A 21490-nucleotide genomic window follows, 5' to 3' on the forward strand; every position below is an offset into this window, starting at 1 on the left:
CTTGTTGAGGAAAATTCAACACTGGGAGTCAGGAAAACCTCTTCTTCTTCCAGTTTTTGCTACTTACTAGATATCAAATATCTACTCAGTGTTCACATTTCTCTAATTGTCTCATCAGCGTCGTGTGACCTTTGATTTGCTTGAATCAGGATCCAGGCACGGCCCGCAAGTTGCATCCGGCTGGGGGCAGGGACACGTCTCACTTTGCCTGGCGACCTGTCCCTGGGCTGCTCCCAGCGTGGTGCCCGCGTTCTGGGAAGTGAGCAGACCCTCAACCAGGCGGTTCTGGTGAAGGAGGTGTGAGTGGGCTTGGACCACCCTCAGCTCTCACCCTGGCCTCTTCCTTTTCACCTCTGGCTTCTCTCTCCGCGCTGCTATGCCGCTGGGGGCAGGAAAGTGATGCAGAGCCCCGCGGCCACCCTGGATAGTCACCCATGCCCGCACTTGCCGACTTCAGAGCTGACTCTGGGCCTGGGCTGCCTGAGTAGAAACCTCAGTTCTACTCCTTCATAGCTGGGAGACCTAAAGTGACTTATTTGACCTCTCTGGGCCTCAGTTTTCCCCTCTGCAAGATGGGGGTAGTACTCCCTATGCAGTCGCTAGAGGGTTAAGTGAGAACGTATGGGATGCTTAAAGCGGTGCCTGGCACGTATCAGGAGCCGTGGACAAGTACTAAAGTCACCACTCACTCTCAGGGGTCACGCAGGCTCCGTGTCACACACACAACCAGGCGGCAAAGCAACCCTCCACATTCACTTACCTGCCACTCACCTTCCCTCGGGCCTTCCGTGTGGGGTGAGGCCAGGCAGTCATAGCTCTGGAAAAGGTCCACTTCCCCTGATGGCACCCCGCCCCGCCCCCCCCCCCCCCCCCCCCGCAGTGTCCAGACACTCGCCCTGGGACCTCCTGCGGTGCAGGCCCCACCTGCCATTAGCTGCTTTGCACTCATTCATCACCTGCAACCTTACTTCTGAAGTTTTTCCAGAACCTGTGGTTTTTCTCTGGGTTAGAGGCTTCTTCTTCACCACTTTTAGTGACGTACGACATACAACACACACACACACACCTGCACACACACGCAGACCACCCCACGCCCTTGTTCATTAACTGACCCACTCATTCATAAAACCCTCAATGAGCACTTACTACCAGCAAGGCACTGTGCCATGTGCTGGGGGGCCAGGACTGAAGGAGACACTGCCGTGCCTTTGAGGAACTGGGAGACTCTGGTGGCAGAATAACAGCCCCCGGAGATGTCCATGTCCCAATCCCTGGAACCCATGACTATGTCACCTGACACAGTAAAAGGACTTTGCAGTTGTGATTAAGTTAACGGACTTGAGATGGAGAGATTATCCTGGCTTATCTGGCGGGTCCCACGTAATCACGAGGGTCCTTATAAGAGGGAGGCAGGAGGACCAGAGTCAGCGAGAGAGATTGGCAGGGGCTACGCTGCTAGCTTTGAAGATGGAGGAGGGGCTAGAAGCCGAGGAATGCGGCAGTCTCTAGAAGCTAGAGAAGGTGAGGAAATGGATTCTTCCCCAGAGCTTCCCCCCAAAACTCAGAACTGCCAACACTTTCATTTTCAACTTCTGACCTCCAGAGCTGTAAGATAATAAACGTATTTCTTTTTTTTTTTTTTTTTTTTGGCCACACCACATGGCTTGTGGGATCCTCGTTCCCTGACCAGGGATTGAACCGGGGCCCTCAGCAGTAAAAGTGTGGACCCCTAACCACTGGATCACCAGGGAATTCCCTGAATGTATTGTTTTAAGCCACTAAGTTTGTAGTCATTGGTTACAGCAGCGATAGGAAACTGGCAGAACGCAATAGCGAAGACGATCAGGGAGACAGGCGATAGTTTGGAGGGAGGGGGTGGGACCCCAGATATGCATGTGTGCTGAGAGCCCAGCAGAGGACACCTCACCTGGAAGGGCCAGAGAAAGATGAGCCAGTAAGGCTTCCTGGAGGAAGTGGTGTCTACACCGAGGTCTGAAGGAGGGTTGGAAGCTAAGTCAGACAAATAAGAGTGGGGAGCAGGCAGGGAATAGCATTCCAGGCAGAGGGGGTCTCACAGAGGTTCAGTATGGCAGCCAGGTCGAGTGTAGGAGGAGCGGGGCAGAGCAGAGGCTGGAGAGGGGAGTGGGCTACATCTCCAGGGCTCTGTCAACTCTGCCAGAGCATCTGGACTTTAGCCTGAGGGCGGGGAGAGCTCCAAGTGACTTTAGGCAGAGCGATGACACTGTTGCTTTTGTACTTTAGAAAAATCTCTGTGGCTGTTATCTAGCCCAGACATGGGTTGGGCCAGCGTGGAGCTGGGGACAGAGGTTAGGGGGTCAGGAGTCTGATGCCATGATGCAGGTGAAAGATGACGGTGGTTCACAAGTGCTGGGAAGGAGGGTGGGGAGAGTGGACTGAGTCGAGAAAGCTAGAGCAAAGAGAGTCAGTGGGGGACGACTATACCTGGGGCTGAGGCAGAGGGAAAACCAAGAATGATGCTCAGATTCTGGCTTGGGCACCAGCCAAGTCTGTAGTGACATTGATTGACAAGTGGTATGTGTTTCATGTCAGTAGAACGTGAAAGTAGATGCTGAAGCTGGCTCAGAGAAGAGACCTGGGTGGAAGACAGGGGTTTGGGGATTGTCAGGATGGGGACAGACAGCTAACCTGAGCTCCACGAGAGCGGAGAGATTTGGTTGACATCTGGCATCCTCAGAGCCTGGACACACAGTCAATAAACACCTGCTGAATAAACCATGAGATGAGACCAGAGCAGCAGATGAGATCACCCAGAGAAGAGTCCAGGGTAGGCAACACTTAAGAGATGGATGGAGTTATTATTATTAAAATAAGGATATTAAAAAGCCCATTGATTCTGGTGACAATGAGATCATGACAACAGCAATTTCAGTGGTGTGAGTGGGAGGTGAGGAAGTAAGACTATAAAGGAGAGGAGAAAAGTAAACCCATGACCGAAGGGGTTTAGGGCATCAAGATAGGGCATTTTAAACTGGGAGAGAATGAGACACATTGTATTTTCACATTCACAAAATTTTAATGGGCAAAATGTAACTGTGGTGGACAGATTCTAATAAGCCCAAGAACTCTCCCCCCCGCCCCCCAGTGTGGGTGAGACCTGTGATGTGCTTCTAACCTATAGAAGCAAAGATGAGATGTCACTTCTCATCAAAGGTGATGAGACGTCACTTCTGTAACCACATTGTCACATGAGACTGCCTCTTGCTAGCAGGCTTGCTCTGCAAACTCTCTCCCTGGCTGGCTATAAAGACCATGGGCTGGGAGCTGAAGGAAGCCTCTGGGGGCTTAGGGAAGCTGACCACCAACAGCCAGAAAGAAGCTGGGGCCCTCAGTCCCATGGCTGCAAGGAAATGAGTTCTGCCATCAACCCCCTGGGCCCAGAGACCCAGCCCCACTCATGGTACCTTCAGAGGCAGCCTTCTCCTCAGGCTAGGGGGTGAGGGTGGGAGCACTGAAAGCCCCATGGAGGGCCTGAGCCCCCCAGGGGTAGGGGCCACCACCGCTGTGCACCTGTAGATGCTGCCCAGGATGCCGTGGGCTGGACTCAGCCCTCCCCTGCAACCTCCGCAGTCCTGGGGGGTGGGCAGGGCTGAGTCAATAGGGACTCCAAACGTTTCCCAGAGGCACGGGAGCTGGAAGGGTCTTAAATGTCATCTGGTTCAACCTTTAGTTTCTAGGCAGGAAAACTGAGGCCCAAAGACGGAGCAGCAGATTACAAAGGACAGAGCCGGTCCTAGGGCTTGGAGACCCGAAGCCAAGCCACTGCCAGCTGTGTGACCTCTGCAGCTGGACTCAGTACTCCTTACTGGAGGATTCTGGGGTCTCTGAGCTTAATGACCGTCCCAAGGCCTGAGGGCCAGGGCGACCCTTGAACCCGTCTCCCTGTGAGGCCAGGGAAATTCAGAGCAGCACGTGGGGGTGTTTCCTGATAGTGACGGCGCCCAGCAAGGCAGAAGGACACGTACCCTTGACATCAGCTAGCTTTTTAAGGAAATAAACCACTGCGGGAAATGTGTGGGACAGACATCCCCAGGGTCTCCACTCGGTGCCACACCATGTGAGGCCTGGGGCCGAGGGCCGCCGCAAGATTAACGAGGTGGGGGTGGGGAGAGGCTGGGCTCGGGATGGCTCGGGACGGCGCGGGTGGCGGCTGGAGGGTAAGGGAGGCGGGACTCCAACCCCCAGAGTGATCATCTACTCGGACGACTCCCTGGGCACATATGCCACGTTATCATAGGCCGGGGGCGGAGAGGCTGCGGGGCTGGGGATGTTGAAGTCTGTGCTGAAGGCATTTGGCAGGAAAATCACAGGCTGCAAAGAATAAGAAAACAAACCCAGGCAATCCTAGAGGCTCGGGCGCCTTCTTGGAGCTGTTGCAATAGTGTCCTCTTGTGGGCATTCTGAGAACACACCCTAGTAGTGAAAGCCGCCAAGTCTGAAATGACCCCACTCGTAAGTTCACCTAATATTCCAAAAAATATTTACTGGGGCCAAGTATGACCCGGGAGTTGGGGGTAAAGCAGTGAACAAAACAGACATAAGTCTCATTTCTCTACGAACTACGGTTCTGGTGTTCTTTGTCTCTGGCCAGCCCTGCACTGGTTCAAGGCCTGGATACCATAGCACCCGCCTTCTAGCGGCTTCCCTGCCTCCAGCCCCGCCTCTCCGCCCCGCCACCCCCTGCACTGGACAAACCCTCTGGATTGATTTCCTTGAGCCCCGCTCTACTCCCCCTCCCCTCTGAGCTTATACTCCTCTGCTCAGACTTTCAACAGCCTCACGTCCCATTTTGCACAAATCCACCTCCTAAGCGGCATCCCCACGCTGTGGCCCGCACTGTCCCGCGGAGGAGGACTTTACTCCAACTGATTCCCTTGCCACGAAGGCCCTCCTCCATCGCCTCTCTGTCTGCACTGTCCTCCAGTTTGGGGGAAACTAAGGTCAATTCCCACCCGAGTCACACTGCCCTTTCTGATGCCCACGTCTCCCTCATGGCCCGTGAACTTCTGGAGGCTCCCCCTCGTCCCCTGCACCTGCCTTCCAAGGCTCTGCGTCCAGGCGCACAGGGCAACGGGTCCCTTGGTGCTGGCGCCTCCCTGTGGCCACGAGGAAAACAGTCCCACTTTCCCGCTGAAACTCCTTTGGGTCCCCGGATGTAGGAATGGCGAGCTCATCGCAGAGCAGTGGCCCCGGGTGGGGGTAGGCAGGGGTGAGGCACTCACCGCGTGGGCTTGGGCGCGGGTGGCTTGGCACCCGAAGTGGGTGGCAATGACCGCGATGAAAAACTCCAGGATGGTGAAGATGGTAAGCACGGCTAGGTAGCCCCTGCCCACGTCCTGGGGACCAAAAGCCACCGTCAAGGCAAGCCGAGAATTCTAGAATAGAGGAGGAAAGGGGGCCCAGAGCGAGCGAGAATAAGGTGCCCAAGGTCCCACAGCCAGCCGATGGCAGAGCTGGAGCCGTATCCAGTTGCCCTGCAGCCCTCCCCTGCACTCTGGGCTGCCTCTCCGTTGTCCCCACGCCCATCCCTGGGGTAGGGTCTTGGGGTCCATATACTCATGGGATCTCGGGATTGGCAGGCCCTGGCGAGGCCCAGGGCCCCAAGCCTCCCGGGGCTGCAGCCTCTCCCCCTGCCCCCTCCTGGATGTGGCTGTATCCTTCTCCAAGTTTTCCCACTCCTTGGGGAGCGTCAGACAACACACCCAGTTAGTGACACCAAAATCCATGAGCAGAATGGCCGTCCCGGCAAAGGCCGCCATGGCGCTGAGAATGTTGGTCCCCAGGCTGCTCGTCACCTGCAGAGGAAAGGAGCAGAGGGGAGAGGCGGGAGCAGAAGATGGGACGGGAGGCGACAGCTCTCCTCTGCCTTCCCCAGCCTCCCGTACCAGGCCTCCCGCCGCCAGGGGGCACTGTCCTCACGCTCATGCCCACGCCTGCGCTCTTGTTGCCCTTATTTCCTCCTATCCTTCCCCGGGACTTCGGGAGCAAAGGCCCTGCTGCCCCCTTGCCCCACCCCCACCCCCGCCCCTTACCTTCCATCGTCTTCTTGGAAGCTGCTGGCAAAGGGGCACGGCACGACCACCTCCCTGGGTGGGGTTTGCAGAAGCTCCTTACCCACCCAATACTGTGCCCCTCCACCCCAGGCCGAGCACCCTGCAGGCACAGGGCCGGGGGGAGACCCTCTGCTGTGGACGCTGAGGTTGGGAGAGGTGTTCGGGTCAGTTCCACGTGTTCCCAGGCAGGGGCCGGCAGCGCGAGGCACTGCAGACCCTGGCGGGGCACCAGGCAGGGGAGAGGCAGGTGCTGTGAGCCTGAGTTCGGTGGGCCAAGCCCTCACCTGGAGGCCTAGGGCTTCGGGGCAAGTGGATACCTGGGTGGCGACCACTCAGGGGTCACCCTCCCTATGTTGCCAGAACCCGATGCTCTTTTGACCCAGTAGCTGAAGACTTCTGGTTAAACAGCCCTGGCCTTAAAGCGGGGACCACTCATGGGTGGGCCGGGGACTGCAGGACCTGCTCAGGCTCAAAGACTCTGACTCCTTTTTGCGAGGAGGTCATTGAGACCAGAGCAGCCTCACAGGAAGTCAATTAATTGATTAATTAATCCGGTAAACTTCTATTGAGCATCTGCTGCCTGCGAGGCACTGTCCAAGGTGCTGTGAGCACGGAGCAGAGTAAGTCAGCTCTCCCCCTGCCAGACTTTACAGCCTAGGGGGACATGGGTTTGATACTGAGGGTCCCCTGTGTCCACTCCTGTCCTGCTATAATCCATTCTCCACCCAGCACCCAGCAGCTCTCAGGAATGCACATAGGGCAACGATTCGTCTGCTTCAACCCTCAGTGGCCTCCCACTGCCCTTAAACTCCAGGCTCCACACCCATCCCTGAGTCACTCCCTGCCCCTCCCTCTGAGCTCAGCCCCTCCTACTCTGCCCCTTGTTTGCTGTAATCCGGTGTCCTGGCCCCTTCTCCGTCCTCTGATGCCCAGGCTCTTCCCGTCTCATCTCCCAGCCTGGGATACTGTTCCCCAGGCTCTTCCATGGCTGCTGCCCTCTGAGCAATGAGCTCAGCGACACCTGCTCAGGGACTGCAGACCGTCCTAGCTGAGTAGAACCACTCACATTATCCGGGTGCTTTGTTCAGCACTTTTCACTCTCTGTAATGACCTTATTTGTTAGTCTGGTTTTTGGGTGTCTTACCAGACACCAGAATGTAAGCTCCACGAGGGCAGGGACTTGACTCTGGTGCGATGCTCGACACCCTCACGTCCAAAGCCTCCATTGCCCCCCACACCCTCGCCGGTGCCCACAGAAGGCATGGAGCCGTCGGCAATGTGGACCCAGCACATCTCTCCATCTAATTTCTTTCCACTTTTCTTCCCAGACCTTTGCCCTGATCAAGTAGAACCACACATGGTTTCCATGGCAACCCTGCCCATGACCTCTCCTTGCATCCTCATGCTTTTCCTTCAGTATTTCTCAGTCCTACCTGCCCACCAAGGCCCAACTTCAGGAGGGCTTTTTGCCTCTTCCCTTTCTCTGGATGACCATGAGCACTTCATCTGTGGATGCTCACTTTCTGCCCCGTAGTGTGTTTTGAAAGTGCATCTTGGTTCCTCCTCTCCCGTAGGTAGAGCAGGGTCTGTGTCTGGCTGTCTGGGTGTTGTCCCGCGCCTGGCCCCCAGCAGGCCCCCAGGAAATGCTCACTGAAGGAGCTGGATGAGTGAGCGTCTTTGGAAGCAGAGCAGAGTGGAGCCTGGCAGTGGCCCCACCCTTGCCCCGGGTCCCCTGTTCAGACTTACCAGGCAGCTGGTGTGGTTCTTCTCGGCTGCTACTGAGAGGGACCCCGAGATGATGAACTGTGTGGGGAAGTGGGGACCCCGGTGAGGCTTTGGCCGGGACACTGGGCAGGGCACACCATGCCTGGTGCTGTCGAGATCGTGGGTATCAGGGAGAAGCCAGCAGCCTCCTGGCTTCCACCTTCTCTGCCTCCTGGCCAGGCACTTGGAATCTCTCTGTGAGGGTGTCCCCTGGTTGCTAGGGGCCCCTGTCCAGGGAACTAGGGCCATGGCTTGCAAGGTGAATGTTTTCATTGACATCATATCATCAGAGCCTTGTAAGGAAGGCATTGTTCCTTTAAACATTCACTCATCAAACATTTCCTGAGCAGCAGGGATGTGCCAAGATGGTAGCAGAGTTGAGTAAGACAGACAAGATCCCTGCCCTCACGGGGCTTCTATTCTAACTGGGGGAGACAAACACTTAGCAAATAAACGATCAAGCAGTGTGGTGGTAGTGACAGGAGTTGTAAGGAATCACTGGGGGCTACTTGAGGTGGGGTGGTCAGGGAAGGCCTCTCTGAGCAGAGATGCAAATGACAGGATACAGGGCTTGTGATGATTTGGGGTGGGTGGGGAGTGGGCGGGGCTGGCTTGGAGGCTGCCCTCCAAGGATGGCTCTCAGTGAACCCTGTGTCACGGTGCCCATGCCCTCGGCACTTGCCTCCAACAATGACCCTGGGCGGGTCCTGCGACTGGCTTAGCTGAGAGATGCAGCGGAGTGTTGCCGGGCCAGTTGTGGGCCTAAGGCTTAGAAGGCCCAGCAGCTTCCATGTGTGCGCTCAGCTGCAGGCTGGGGAGACCACGGGGACAGATCACTCGGAGAGGCCGGCAGGAGGCTGGAGAAGGGTAGGGGAGGCCCTGGGATTACACGGAGACAGAGAGGACCAGCAAGGAGCCACCACAGCTGTCCAGGTGAAGGGGGGGAGACGTGGACAGTTTTAAGCTCTGCTTGGAGGGCGAGCTGACAGGACCTGCTGGTGGAGTGGATGTGGAATGGGGAAAGAGAAGGCTCTAGGGTGACTTGGGATGTTTTAGCTCTGGCAACTGGATGGATGCTGCTGAATTAAGGCTTGGTAATTGGCTCCCACATGTGTTAGTGCTTGATTCCCTCAAACTATGGGGTAGGTGGGGCCAGAACTATGGACCCGAGTTTTAGATGAGGAAGCTGAGGCTGAGATGGACTGACTTGCCTAGGGGACCCCTGATAACACACGGTGGAGCTGGGATTCAGACCACTTGGCCTGGCCCCCAAATCTGTTCTCCCCCGGGGGCACTGGGAGGCTCAGGTGCAGACAGGGACCTTGTAATTGCTGAAGTGCTCTCTTCGTCTTGGGGATTATAACCATGCCCTCCCCTGATTCTCCAGCAGGGGTGGGTGGCCAGGCTATTTGTCAGAGAGTTGGTCGGACTCCCAGGGAACAGAGCTCATGGTGGGCTGGGGCCCAGGAGAGGAGCTGATGGGTTTCTGCAGCCCAGGGTTTGGATTCGGGTTGAGGCTTGTAACCACGGTAACAAGGTGGTTATTGTCCTTAGCCCCTGCCCTCATCCCCTTCAACCTTCATCACTTTTTTTGTTGTTGTTCCTTGTCTTACCCCCCGCCCCCAGTAGTTCCTTTAATTAGTGCTTATACCAGTTTGAGGACTGCCTGTGATGATGCTTAAAGCCAACATAGCCCAGAGTGGAACCTTCCTGAACTCAGGTTATTACATTGACCTTCCAGAGCTCAAAGAATTCCATCTTACATTTAGTTTGAGAGGCAACAGCTGGAATGAGCTTTCCACTATTTAGGAACCCTGAAATTGTGCAATTCAGACAGTGAATTAATACTACTCCCTTTTGATCTGAAGGATGACAAATGTTTTGAAAAACTGGAATGGGGTGGGGTGGGGGGCTCCCATGCTTTTTGCGAACCTGCTCTGTGCTAGGCTCTTTGCTGGGAACTTTTCATACACAACAGGAGTGGGGTCTGGGTCAGGGTATGATTAGGGTTTGCAGTTCGGAGTTAGAGTTAAGCTCAGGCCCCCACCTAGGGGTGGCTGTGTCTAGAAGGATGTGGTGGAGGGGTGGGGCGGGGGGAGAAATGAGCCTGGGAACAGTTCCCTGGATGGCCCCGGCACTCACGCAGGCTCCTCCCCAGAAGGGGACGCCGCCTTCGATGAAGAGCATCCCCACGTGGCCGCGGCGGACCATGAGCAGCACGCTGCCGAAGCCCAGGTGGATGAGGCCGATGAGGATCTGGACCGTCTGCGGGGAGCGGGCGGTGGCTCAGCCAGGCGGGCGGGGCGGGCTCCACACCGCCCCCTGCCGGCCGCGGAGGAGAGCGTGGCAGGGCCCTGCGCTCTGGCAGCGAACCGTCGGCGACTGGGAAATAAACTCAAGATTCCGTTCTTTTAAGGAGACGTCATTATAACAACCGTAAAAGACAGTTTTAAGGAAACCAGTAGCCCAGAGCCTTCGGGACCCACCCTTCTGTTACCATGTCTCCACAGGTTTGCTTTTTGCTCTGACCCATGGATCTCAAGCATCCTCTGTGTTGCTACCTGGTTTTCCTAACCCTGGTTTACTGAGCAGCAGGTACAGCATTCCCTGTACTGAATGCCTCACCTTTTCCTTCCTCACCCCCATGCAGCCTGCACAAATATCTCCTTGGGCAACTTTCTCATCTGAGTGTCTGTTATTGATTCATCCCAGCCATGTGCTGGAGCTGCCTCCTACCAGCTGGAATCTGGACTTGGGTTTTACATTAATTAATTAATTAAAAGGGGGTGGTTTACCACTGCCCCACTGATCCATTCTCAGAAGCGGGATGGTTTTCCCATGGCTGGGAACCTGTGGGCTTCTGGTACTTGCTGCCACATTTCTTTCCAAATGTTTTTGGTTAACAACTGAATTCTAGAACTGAGTGGAAAGGGACACTGGAGGCCCCTGATTTCAACCTCTTCCTAATCCAGGAGCCCTTTCCAGCTCCTGACTTCTAAACAGATGCCCTCAGTGACGAGGTGTTCACTACCTCTCAAACCACTGTGGTCCATTTATGGGCAGTTCAGACTGTGGAGTGGTATTCTTGGGGTCACGTGGAATAGTCTCCCTAACACGAATGTCAAGAATTTGTATATTTAAAGGGAGACCCCTTGAATCTTCTCTTTCTCTCCTCAGTTGCATGTCCTGCATCTTTGCAGCTTCCTTATGGGACATTATGTTCTGGCTGCCAGTGCTGCTCTCCTTCTCAGTGGGTCCTTCCCCTGCCCCTGGACCACCACTGCTACTCCAGTTACTCCTAAGACACCTGCTGCCACTTAGCAAATGCCTGTCTACACTAAGCAATGTGCTGGGTGTTTTACAGACATTATCTCATTTAAACCTAATATGATGAGGTAGATATCCTAAAATTATTATCCTAATTTTGGAGATGAGGAAACTGAGGTTCAGAGATATTCAGTAACTTCTCCGAGGTCTCCCAGCTATGAAGTGGAAGGCCAGCTAACTCTAAAGCCAGTGTTCTCCCTGGGTGACACTCCCTAAAACCTATCTATAGTTTCTACTTTTTATGTTTTTCAGCAGTTTACATTTGTCTCACCAAAGTCCTTTGGAGGTAACTGTTTCCCAGAGTCTGCTCTGAGGTTTCAGGCCTCCAGCAATGGATACTCCATCTTTGTCCACTGCCTCTAGTCCCTTCCTGCACCAGTGGGCTTGCTGCAGCCTTAACTGTAGAATCCTAAATTCCAGCACGTTCAAGCCTGAGTTCCTAGTGCTCAGAGCAGTGGGGTTGGAAGTAGAACTTTACAGTCAGGCCATCCTAGGGTACAGGATGCCACTTACCAGCTGTGTGGCCTTGGGCCAGTGACTTAGTGTTGACCAGCCTCAGCTCCCTAATCTGTCCAATGGGAACTATGATCCCTGTGTCACAAGTGGTGATGAGATTCTAAGGAGAGAATGCGTGCAAATTCCTTGGTCAGTGCATGCACGCACCTCTCGTGGGCACTCGGTAAATGAGAGCTGTTGTCATTGTCCTCATCATCACCACCACCATCACCATCACCACCACAAGCATCATCACCACCACCATCATCATCACCGTCACCATCATCACCACCACCATCATCACCACCATCATCATCATCGCCACCATCATCATCATTGCCACCATCATCATCATCACCATCATCACCATCGTCACCATCATCACCACCACCATCACCACCACCACCATCATCACCACCACCACCATCATCACCACCACCATCACCATTACCACCATCACCACCATCATCACCACCACCATCACCACCACCACCATCACCATCACCACCATCATCACCACCACCATCACCACCACCACCATCACCATCACCACCATCACCATCATCACCACCACCATCACCAATACCATCATCACCACCACCATCATCACCACCATCATCATCACCATCACCATCACCACCACCATCACCACCACCATCACCACCACCATCACCATCATCACCACCATCATCACCATCATCACCACCACCATCACCATCACCATCATCATCACCACCACCATCATCACCACCATCATCACCACCACCATCACCACCACCATCACCATCATCACCACCACCATCACCACCATCATCACCACCACCATCACCATCATCACCACCATCACCACCATCATCACCACCACCATCACCATCATCACCACCATCACCATCATCACCATCATCATCACCACCACCATCATCACCACCATCATCACCACCATCATCATTACCATCATCATGATCACCACCATCATCACCACTTAAGCCATGTTTTCATCTTCCATTGGACAAACTGAGGCCAAAGGACAAACTGAAGACACCCTATATGTATATATCGATGAATATGTTTGCCTGTCTATCTATCTATCTATCTACTGTGTAATATTTGTTTCCCTCCGAGAGATCAATATCTCAAGCCCATCTGAGATTGGAAAAGACCTTAGAGGCATCTTGGACTGTCAGCCCTGCAGGAGCAATGAGCTGGCCCTGGTTACCACTTCAGCTTCATCTCATCTCCCTTCTTCCTCTGCTCATTACATTCCAGCCATGTCCACTTTCTCTTTTGTCCTTGAACAAGCCACCTCAGGGCATTTGCACTTGCTGTTTCCTCTACCTGATGAGCCCATGTCCCCAGATCTCACTTGGCTGGCTTCAGCCCAACATCTAGATTCTTAGCTTCAATGTCATCTCCCCAGAGAGACCTCTCTGTCCACCTTTGCTAGTGTTGCCTCTCCTCCATGGTCATTTTCGACTCCACTGTCCTATTTGGAGTGATCTCAGTTATTTGTTCATTGGTTTACTCTCTGATGAGAAGGGTCCTTGTCTGCCTGGTGCATGACTGCATCCTCAAGTCCTCACTAGGTATCTTTTGACTACCTGCCCCCTCTCCAGGGTGCATGAGTACTCCCTCCCTGCCCAGCATCTATGCCTTGGGTGGTCAGAGAGCTGTTCTTACCCCTAAAGCCTTGGGCATTCCTGTCAGGAATGTCCCCACGGGCCGCAGGTCGGGCGGCTGGGTGGCCCGTGGAGTCTGCGCCCCCAGCGGTGGCTCCTCGAACTGCATGATCCCGGGAGGCTGGCACAGGGAGGTGGGCAGAATGGCTGGGGGCAGGCGGAGGCCGCTGGCATTGCCGGGTGGGATGATGACAAACACCCCATTGCTGGCGGGAGCTGCGGACATCGTGCTCAGAGAGCCTGGGAGCCAAAGGCTCTGGAGATAACAATGATAACAATATTGGTTACACATCTGCATAAGAGATTTTCAGTTTATGAACAACCTGCCTACCTACCCCTGCTCACTGCAGCCCACTGAGGATGGCACCAAAATCTCTGCCTAATGAGGAAGGGAAGCTTCACTCAGAGAAGTGAAGGGATGTCAGAGGTCAAGGTGAGGCAAGGCCAAGACTTGAGTTCAGTCTTTCTGATCCTAGAAGCCACATTCTTCTTTTTTTTTTTTTTTTGCGGTACGCAGGCCTCTCACTGTCGTGGCCTCTCCCGTTGCGGAGCGCAGGCTCCGGACGCGCAGGCTCAGCGGCCATGGCTCACGGGCCCAGCCGCTCCGCGGCATGTGGGATCTTCCGGGACCGGGGCACGAACCCGTGTCCCGGGCATCAGCAGGCGAACTCGCAACCACTGCGCCACCAGGGAAGCCCAGAAGCCACATTCTTCATCTCTGCTATTATTACACGGAAAGGACATTTAGCATGCATTTAAACTGCCTCCTTTCCCCAGAGAGGGCAAGTGACTTGCTCAGGAACACACAGCTAATGTGAGAGCTGAGTGCCTCCTTACCCAGGACTAGAGCTCACCCACCATTTCCTGTCCCTCAGCCCAGAACTAATGAGTTTGTGTAAATAATCCCCCTGGAAGATTTCCTGCTGTGGGAGCCTTTCTCTCTGGCCACCCAAGCAATCACCATTAATGTAGCCAAGCCACGCATGGATTATGGAAACTTTATTTGTGGCTGGCCTGAGCAAACACTTTGGGGAAAACCACCCAACTGTCAGGAGATGAATTTACTAGGAGACAGCAGAGGGATGAGTCTGCCCGATTATACCACGAGATGAAAAACAGGCATCCTTCTCATTGGCATTAATTGGTTCAGCACACGGCTCTGCAGATAGAAGCTGGGATTTGAATCCTGGCCCCTCTGCTTACCATGACATGTGGGGCAAGGTGGCCACCTACCCCATCCTCAGTTTCCTTACCTGTAAAGTGGGGATATTATACTGGGGGATAATCTCATACGGCTTGGTGTGAATTGAAATAACACACACAACCCTGAGAAAAGCCATCCTTTAGAGTGTGACCGTGACTAGAGGTCAGGCACAGATTCCATGCCCTCAAGGAGCCTTGCACCTGGTGAGAGGAGCAAGAGAAGTTTGTAATTCAGTCCAACAGGCGATGACTGAGCATTTACCGAGTACCAAGTTCATGCCGGGAGCAGGAAGATGGATTAACACGGGATGTCCTGCCCTCAGACTCTCGCAACATAGAGCAGGGCTGCTGCTAGGACAGAGGGGCGGGTGGAGGCGGGAACTGATTCCACCTGATTGCGAGCTCAGCCGAGTCTTCAGGGAGGGCGTGGACCTGAAACAGGGGTCCTCCGTTCTCACCTCCCCACCCCACGTTCCTTCCCTTCTCTCTTTCTCTTGTCTTCCATCTTTTTTCCTTCCCCACCCATTGGCCATTTCCCCCTTCCCCACACGTATCCGGGAAGAGTAGACAGTTGCTGAGGATACTGTGAAAGATTCCCTGGTCTGACAGTCCAAGCACATTGGATGAGAGTGACATGCTGGGTGACGGAGGGTCTGGGGGACCCCTCTCCTGCCCCACGGGTCCTCCTTCTTGAGGTGTGAATAATGAATGTTTAAGTCCTCATCTCACTCTAAGGGAGGGAAGGCGTGGATTATTAGTTGTGCTTAGAGATGAGGAAATGGAGGCTCAGGGAGGGGGAGGGTGTCTCCCATGGTCACACAGAACCTCAGTATTGAAGAATTGGGATAGGTCCGGACTCCCGCCTCCTGCTAGAAGGAGTGCTGACTTGATGGGAGGCATCCACTCCTGGGTTCGAATCCTGCCCTTGTCAGAGTGAGGGGACCAGCCCTTGTACTTCATTCTTTGGAGTAATGGTTCTAAAATGCTCGGAGTCCACAGATCAGTGAATTACCAACAAACGGGGCCTGAAAGAGTCTGCTAACTCTCCACTTCCTCACATAAGTTCATTTAAAGAAATCACCCACATTCTCACCATCATTTGGAAAGGACATTTAGCACCAGAGAGGGAGGAAGGCCATAATTTTAGAATAAAAGGACAAAACCTTTAAGTGGGACAAATTTAACTTGGTGCTCCTTTGTCTGTTGAGTTGTCATTTCACCAGGGACAAGTGAAAACTGTGCCCGGACCCATGGCGATTTGGGACGTGTCTGTGAACACTCTCTGGGGTCCTGAGAACCAGCACCACGACTGGTCGCCTGAGCCCTCCCTGGGCTCTCCGAGGGGGCTGGATCGGCCTCAGCAGTGAGCACAAGTGTAATTAATGACACCTCTCCCAGGTGGGCGGTGAGAAACTCGCTAAAGCTGAGACCTCACCCACCCTTCTTAGAAGAAGAGAAAACACTTACAGAAATAGGCTCTCAGCTGATGTTGCGGGTTAAGTGGCAATGAAAGTGTCACATAACTCCTGAGACTTGAAATCTCCGCTCTCTTCTCACCCCCCCTGAAGCTGCCACCAGCACCTCTGCACCCTCAGGCCAGGGACCATCCTTCTGTCGCGTTCCAGAGGCCACCTGGCCATGCCCCCAGCTATGTGCCACCTAGAAAGAGACTCTTTTTTCCTTGCTAATGAATCAGCCAGCTCACCCTAAACCCTGATGCATGTATGCCAGGGACAGGCAGGTGGAATAGAGGGAAAGTCATGTTCCAGGACTCCAGGAGCTTACCAGGTACCCACCAGGGGAATGGCTGCCTGGGACGGAGACCCAAGAAACAACTGGACATCAGCAAGTCATGATATCAACGGCTTCATGAGCTGCGGTAGTGCTGGCCCCTCATGTGCACAGCCTTCTGCAGTTTGCAGAGTCCTCATCCATATGGGAACCATGGATCTTTACCACAGTCCCATGAGGTCAGTGTTATTCAGCCCATTTTGCAGACCACTAAACTGAGGATCAGAAATTACAGTGTGGTTGAGTGGCCCAGGCCATGGGCTTTGAAACTGGACATAATTGTCAGAGATGTTAAAATAAAAGCTTCAGCCGAGTCCAGATACTGGAGTGAGCTGTGCCACAGACGAACCAGTAGGACTTGCCAAAAGCAGGTGGCCGTGAACTTACTAGGTGACTTTGACACCTTCCCCCACACAGCTGAGAGTGCAGACTAATTGGATTCTGGCAAAGAATATTTAAAGTGACCTGAGTCTAAATTCAGGGGAGGGGGATGCCTCCCTGTTCACCTTGAGACAAGAGGGAGGGGCTGGCTTTAAGGAGACTTGGAGAGATTAGTACGCATGCCTGCGTTTTGGACCTCCTGCCAGGTTCCGAGTTGAGGGAGGAGTTGTTGTGGGGAGGTACACAGACCCCATAAAACACCTCTGCAGAGAAATCGGCTCAAACACTGCCAGTCCCGGGGAGGCAGCTTGCAAGAGTAGCAGGTTGGTTTTCCTGTCCCCTTCATCTCCTCCTTCCCTTCATCCGGCCCTGGAGAACCTGCAGTTAACCAGCGTGGGAGGAGGATGGAAAGCTTGTGGGAAGGCGAGGGGAGGCCCCCGTGCCACCACCCCCATCCCCCCCAAGTCCTCCTCTGTTGTTTTTTTTTTTTTGGCCACGCTGCAGGCATGCGGGATCTTAGTTCCCCGACCAGGGGCTGAACCCGTGGCCCCTGCAGTGGAAGCGCGGAGTTTTAACCACTGGACCGCCAGGGAAGTCCAAGTCCTCTTCTTACCTGCCGTTTGCTGGGCTGAGGACCCAGGTGCCCTAAATCACCTTGTGACCTAACAGGAGATTGGACCATCCAGTGACCAAATTTGTCTCACCTGAGAGCAGCCAGAGACGTGCGGAGATGGCCCCAATTTCACCCTCACACAGTCACTGTGAGTTTTAAAAGAGATAGTGCCCATCTCATGTCCAGCACAGTGCCTGGCATGCGGGGGCATTCAATGCTTTTAGCTTCTCTTGCTGGTAACATCCTTATGAAGTAGGTGCCATTACTATTTTGCTGACAAAGAAACTGAGCTCAGAGACATTAGTGAGGTATATAGTCTCAGGCCACTGACTTATCCTTCGTGAGCCTTAGCTTCCCCATCTGTAAAATGGGTCCCTAAAATCCCTTCCAGCTCTTGAGCCCGGCTCCTATAGAACTTGGGGTGAGGCGAACTGTGGTCTCTCTGGGAGCTTCTCTCCAGGACCCTCCTGGGCAGGCAGAGACATGGTGGCTCAGCACACTCTATCCAGGAGAGACGGTTCATTACCTATGGTTTTGAGGATGAGCAAGTTGACCTGCCCAGGGTCACACGATCAGGGTAAGGGATGGAACTGGGATGCAAACCTAGGTCCTCTCACTCCACCCCCTGCTCTTTCCAAACTCCCCGTGGCCCTTCTGATCTGGAGGCCACACTGTCAGGACACAGAGGCTGCACCAGGTGGCCTTAGCGAGCCCTGGGATGCTGACTCCACTGGCCTCCCTTCCCTGAGCTGAGGTCTCTTGATCCTGAACTGACTCATGGACCCACTGCCTTTGGCTGGGCCCATTCCTGCCACAGGCCGCCCCTCAGCTGCCTGGACCTGTGAGCATCTCTGGACATCAGCTTTATTCACGAGGTGCTGGATGCAGCTTTGTTCATTCACAGTTGGAGCAGCCAGGGGAGGTGTTACCAGCTGGGGGAGAAAGGCTCTCGGATAAAAGGCAAAGAGCACACCTGGGAGGGGGCAGCTTTGCTGAGTGGTTGAGATCTTAGGCCCCGGGGTTAGCCTGGGAAGAGCCCACCCTACTCTTCTGCCTGCTCAATCAGCTGCAGGACCCCGGGCATGTTGCTTAAGCCCCCTGGGTCTCAGTTTCCCCATCTGTCAAGTGGGTGGCTGTGATGTGAGGTGCTCTAGGCTTCCAAGGATGCCCCATCTACTTCCCCCCATGCCTCTTGGTTCCACCGCTTTGTCAATGGGCAGGAATTTGCCCCTTCTATCTAAGTCTGACCCTGTGGCATTGGGCTGGCAGGAGGCTGTCCGGGCTCCTCCAATCCCAGCCCGTTCAGGACGGGTCAGACCTGCCCCAATGTCCTGGAAATGATGCCATAAGATGAACACACATGTTGGAGGAGCACAGCCCTCCCCTGTGCCCACACCCACTGCCTGGCCCCTCTGCAGGATTCCACTCTCTCTACTGCCCACCCCCTACTGAGGCCCTCAGCGGGGGACAGCCCCTTCCCCTCACTGGGCCTCTGTTTCCTCATCCATAAAAGAGGGGTGAGAATGTTTGCCCCAAAACCCCTTTCCCAGCTCAGAATCCCCGCCAAGTCCTTCTCTTTCCCTTGGAGAAGGGAAATGGCAGGGCACCTGTATCTGGGTTGGAATCACCTTTCTTCTACACCTGGGTGAGGGTGGGGGAGGGAAGAGGAGGGGGGAAGGTGACAGGAAGATTCCATTTCCCTGGGAGTATGGTTAGGGTCCCAGGGTCTCTGGGGGATACCTGAGTCTTCTCAGTGACTGGCTTTGAGGAGGGAAGACAGATACCCCTCGTTTACCCCCATCACCTGGCCATGGGGTCTGTGGGGACTGAGCTGGGGGTCCCCGTCGGAGGGAGGCCAGGAATTCAGAGGCCTGGGAGCCGTCCTGCCCCCTTAGTGCCAGGTGGGGTAAGCCCCCCGGGGTCCCCACCTTTTCTGCCCAGTGGTCTCTTCCTCTCTCCTTGCCTGGTGGCCGACATGCCCCTGCCCTGTGTCCCCTGTCACACCCAGGGACTGGGTGGCCTGGGTGCCGCTCCTGGAAGGGCAGGGGGTACTCACCGGGCTGCCACTGCCGCTGCGCCCGCCACCGCTCGTTCCCTGCCGCCTCTGCTCTCCCACTGCCCCTCCTGAGTTCACACGTATTCCTGTGAAAGCCTTGCTATTCGTGCGGGGCTTGGAGATCCTCTGCATGTGAGCTGCCGCCTCTGGGAAGTTCTCAAGTCCCTCCCGGCTCTGAGGCCTCACCCATCCGGCCCGACCCACCAAGGGGGCCCAGGAAGCTGCTGCTGGGAGCACTGGGCTCCCGGGACCAGGGCCCGTGAGAACATCAGCTCCTTCCCTCAGTGTACAGAATGGGAAACCGAGGCCCAGAGAAGCGAGTGGCCTACTGGGGCCCCACTGTGTCAGAGCTGGGAACAGAGTCCCCCCTGGGGTCCCCATCGGCCTCCACCCTCCTGCTGCTGAAGACGGGAAGCCCTGAGAGTCGCCTGGAGGCTGCCTGACTTTCTTCCACCTCTACTTGTCCAACATCGGATTAGAGGGGCCGGGGAGTCCGTCCCCCACTTTCCAGTGGCAGAGGGCAGAGTGCGTGATTTTAGGAGAGAGTGTGCGCAGGTGTGAGTGTGAGAGTGTGTGTGTGAGGGTGTGGACATGGGTGTGAAGGTGTGTCAGTGAGGGAACATGTGTGTGAGTGTAGGTGAGCATGTGAAAGCATGTGTACATGTGTGCATGTAAACGTGTGGGCATGCATGAGTGCAGGTGTGAGAGCGTGTGTGAGCACGTATGCATATGTGTGTGTGTGTGACTGTGGTGTGTGTATGTGGGGGGGTAAATGTGTGTGAGGGTATCTGAGTGTGGCAGCGTGTGAGTGTGAGTGTGTATGCCCACAGAGTGGTATTCAAGTGGGTGGGCACAGAGAATTTGTGCATCAGTTTCTGCATTCAAGTTCTCATCAAAACAGCCCCTGTGGCCTCTGGGCACAGTCAGGAGGATGGCGTGGAAAGGGTCCAGAAAGGCATGGTTCAGGCCAGCTCTCAGCTCAACCAGGGATAGGACAGTCTGGCAGCGGATTGCAAAAATGGCCCTAGTTCTCTATCCCTCCCTGTATCCACCCCTCTTGCAGCTACAACAGGAGTCTAGTTTCCCAGATCTTTGAATCTGGCTGTTTGGGGCTTTCCTTTGCCAGCAGTGTGCAGCAGAAGTGTCGGTGCCAGTTCTGACCTGAGGCTTCAGGAGGCCTCAGGAGGCCTCACCTGCTTCTGTTCTCTCTTGGAAACCGACACCTGCCATGCAGCATGTCCGGGCCAGCCTGCTGGAGGATGAGACACACGGAGTGGAGCCAAGCCAGCCCAGCTGTGCCTGCTGAGGCCCCAGAGGTGTGAGAGAGCATGGCCAAGGTCAGCAGGGCCACCTGGCTGACACTGAGCTGAACGCAAACACGTGGGTGAGCCCAGATCAGATCAGGAGACCAGCCCAGACAACCCATGGACTTGTGAGCAAAAGTAGATGCTTCTGGAGGAGTGCCACTGAGGGTCCATGGTCGGTAGTCACGTGGTCCTCCTGTGGTGATAGCTGAATGAAGCAATCCATTCCCCTATGGTGGCCTTTTCCTCTCTCACACCAGCAACCCCATAGGCCAGGGACCAAACAAGCTGTGCTGACCTTTTAAGAACCAGGAGCAGCAGGAAAAATGGAAAAATGGAACCATCCAGAATCTAAGGCCATCACTAAGCCTCACCCACTCCTTTCCCACAGCTGCCGACCTATCTCCCTTCATGATTTGGCTGCTGTGGGCAGCCACCCTCTCTAGTTGAGCGATTCCTTGTTTTTCCTTTTGGGAATGCTTGTTTGTTTCCTGTCATTTACCATTTTCAGAATAATGGGAGTGCCCTAACAGCCTCCACAGTTAATCAAAGATATTTTTTTAGTATCCCTGTGAGGGCTCATGCTTCAGCCTGCCACAGGCATTATTATTGTTATTTTTATGGCTATCGTTATTATTCTTTTTTTTTTTTTTTCTGTACGCAGGCCTCTCACTGTTGTGGCCTCTCCTGTTGAGGAGCACAGGCTCCAGACGCGCAGGCTCAGCGGCCATGGCTCACAGGCCCAGCCACTCCGCGGCCATGTGGGATCTTCCCGGACTGGGGCACGA

At 54.7% G+C, this 21490-nt stretch overlaps 1 protein-coding gene across 1 annotated transcript; it reads right to left on the reverse strand.

Annotated features, from left to right (window-relative positions):
- Positions 1–4233: 4233 nt before the first annotated feature.
- On the reverse strand, positions 4234–19471 carry MS4A15 (membrane spanning 4-domains A15; the record flags this gene model as incomplete). Its single annotated transcript, XM_079707678.1, has 7 exons — positions 19399–19471; positions 13356–13610; positions 9999–10121; positions 7839–7895; positions 5742–5834; positions 5262–5375; positions 4234–4350 (listed from the first exon to the last, which is right to left on the reverse strand). The coding sequence occupies exons 2-7, from the start codon at positions 13578–13580 to the stop codon at positions 4234–4236; spliced, it is 729 nt and encodes a 242-aa protein (XP_079563804.1). The 5' UTR covers positions 13581–13610; positions 19399–19471.
- Positions 19472–21490: the final 2019 nt, after the last annotated feature.

Source organism: Hyperoodon ampullatus (assembly GCF_949752795.1).
Source record: "Hyperoodon ampullatus genome assembly, chromosome: 7".
In the NCBI taxonomy this organism is placed as follows: Eukaryota; Metazoa; Chordata; class Mammalia; order Artiodactyla; family Ziphiidae; genus Hyperoodon; species Hyperoodon ampullatus.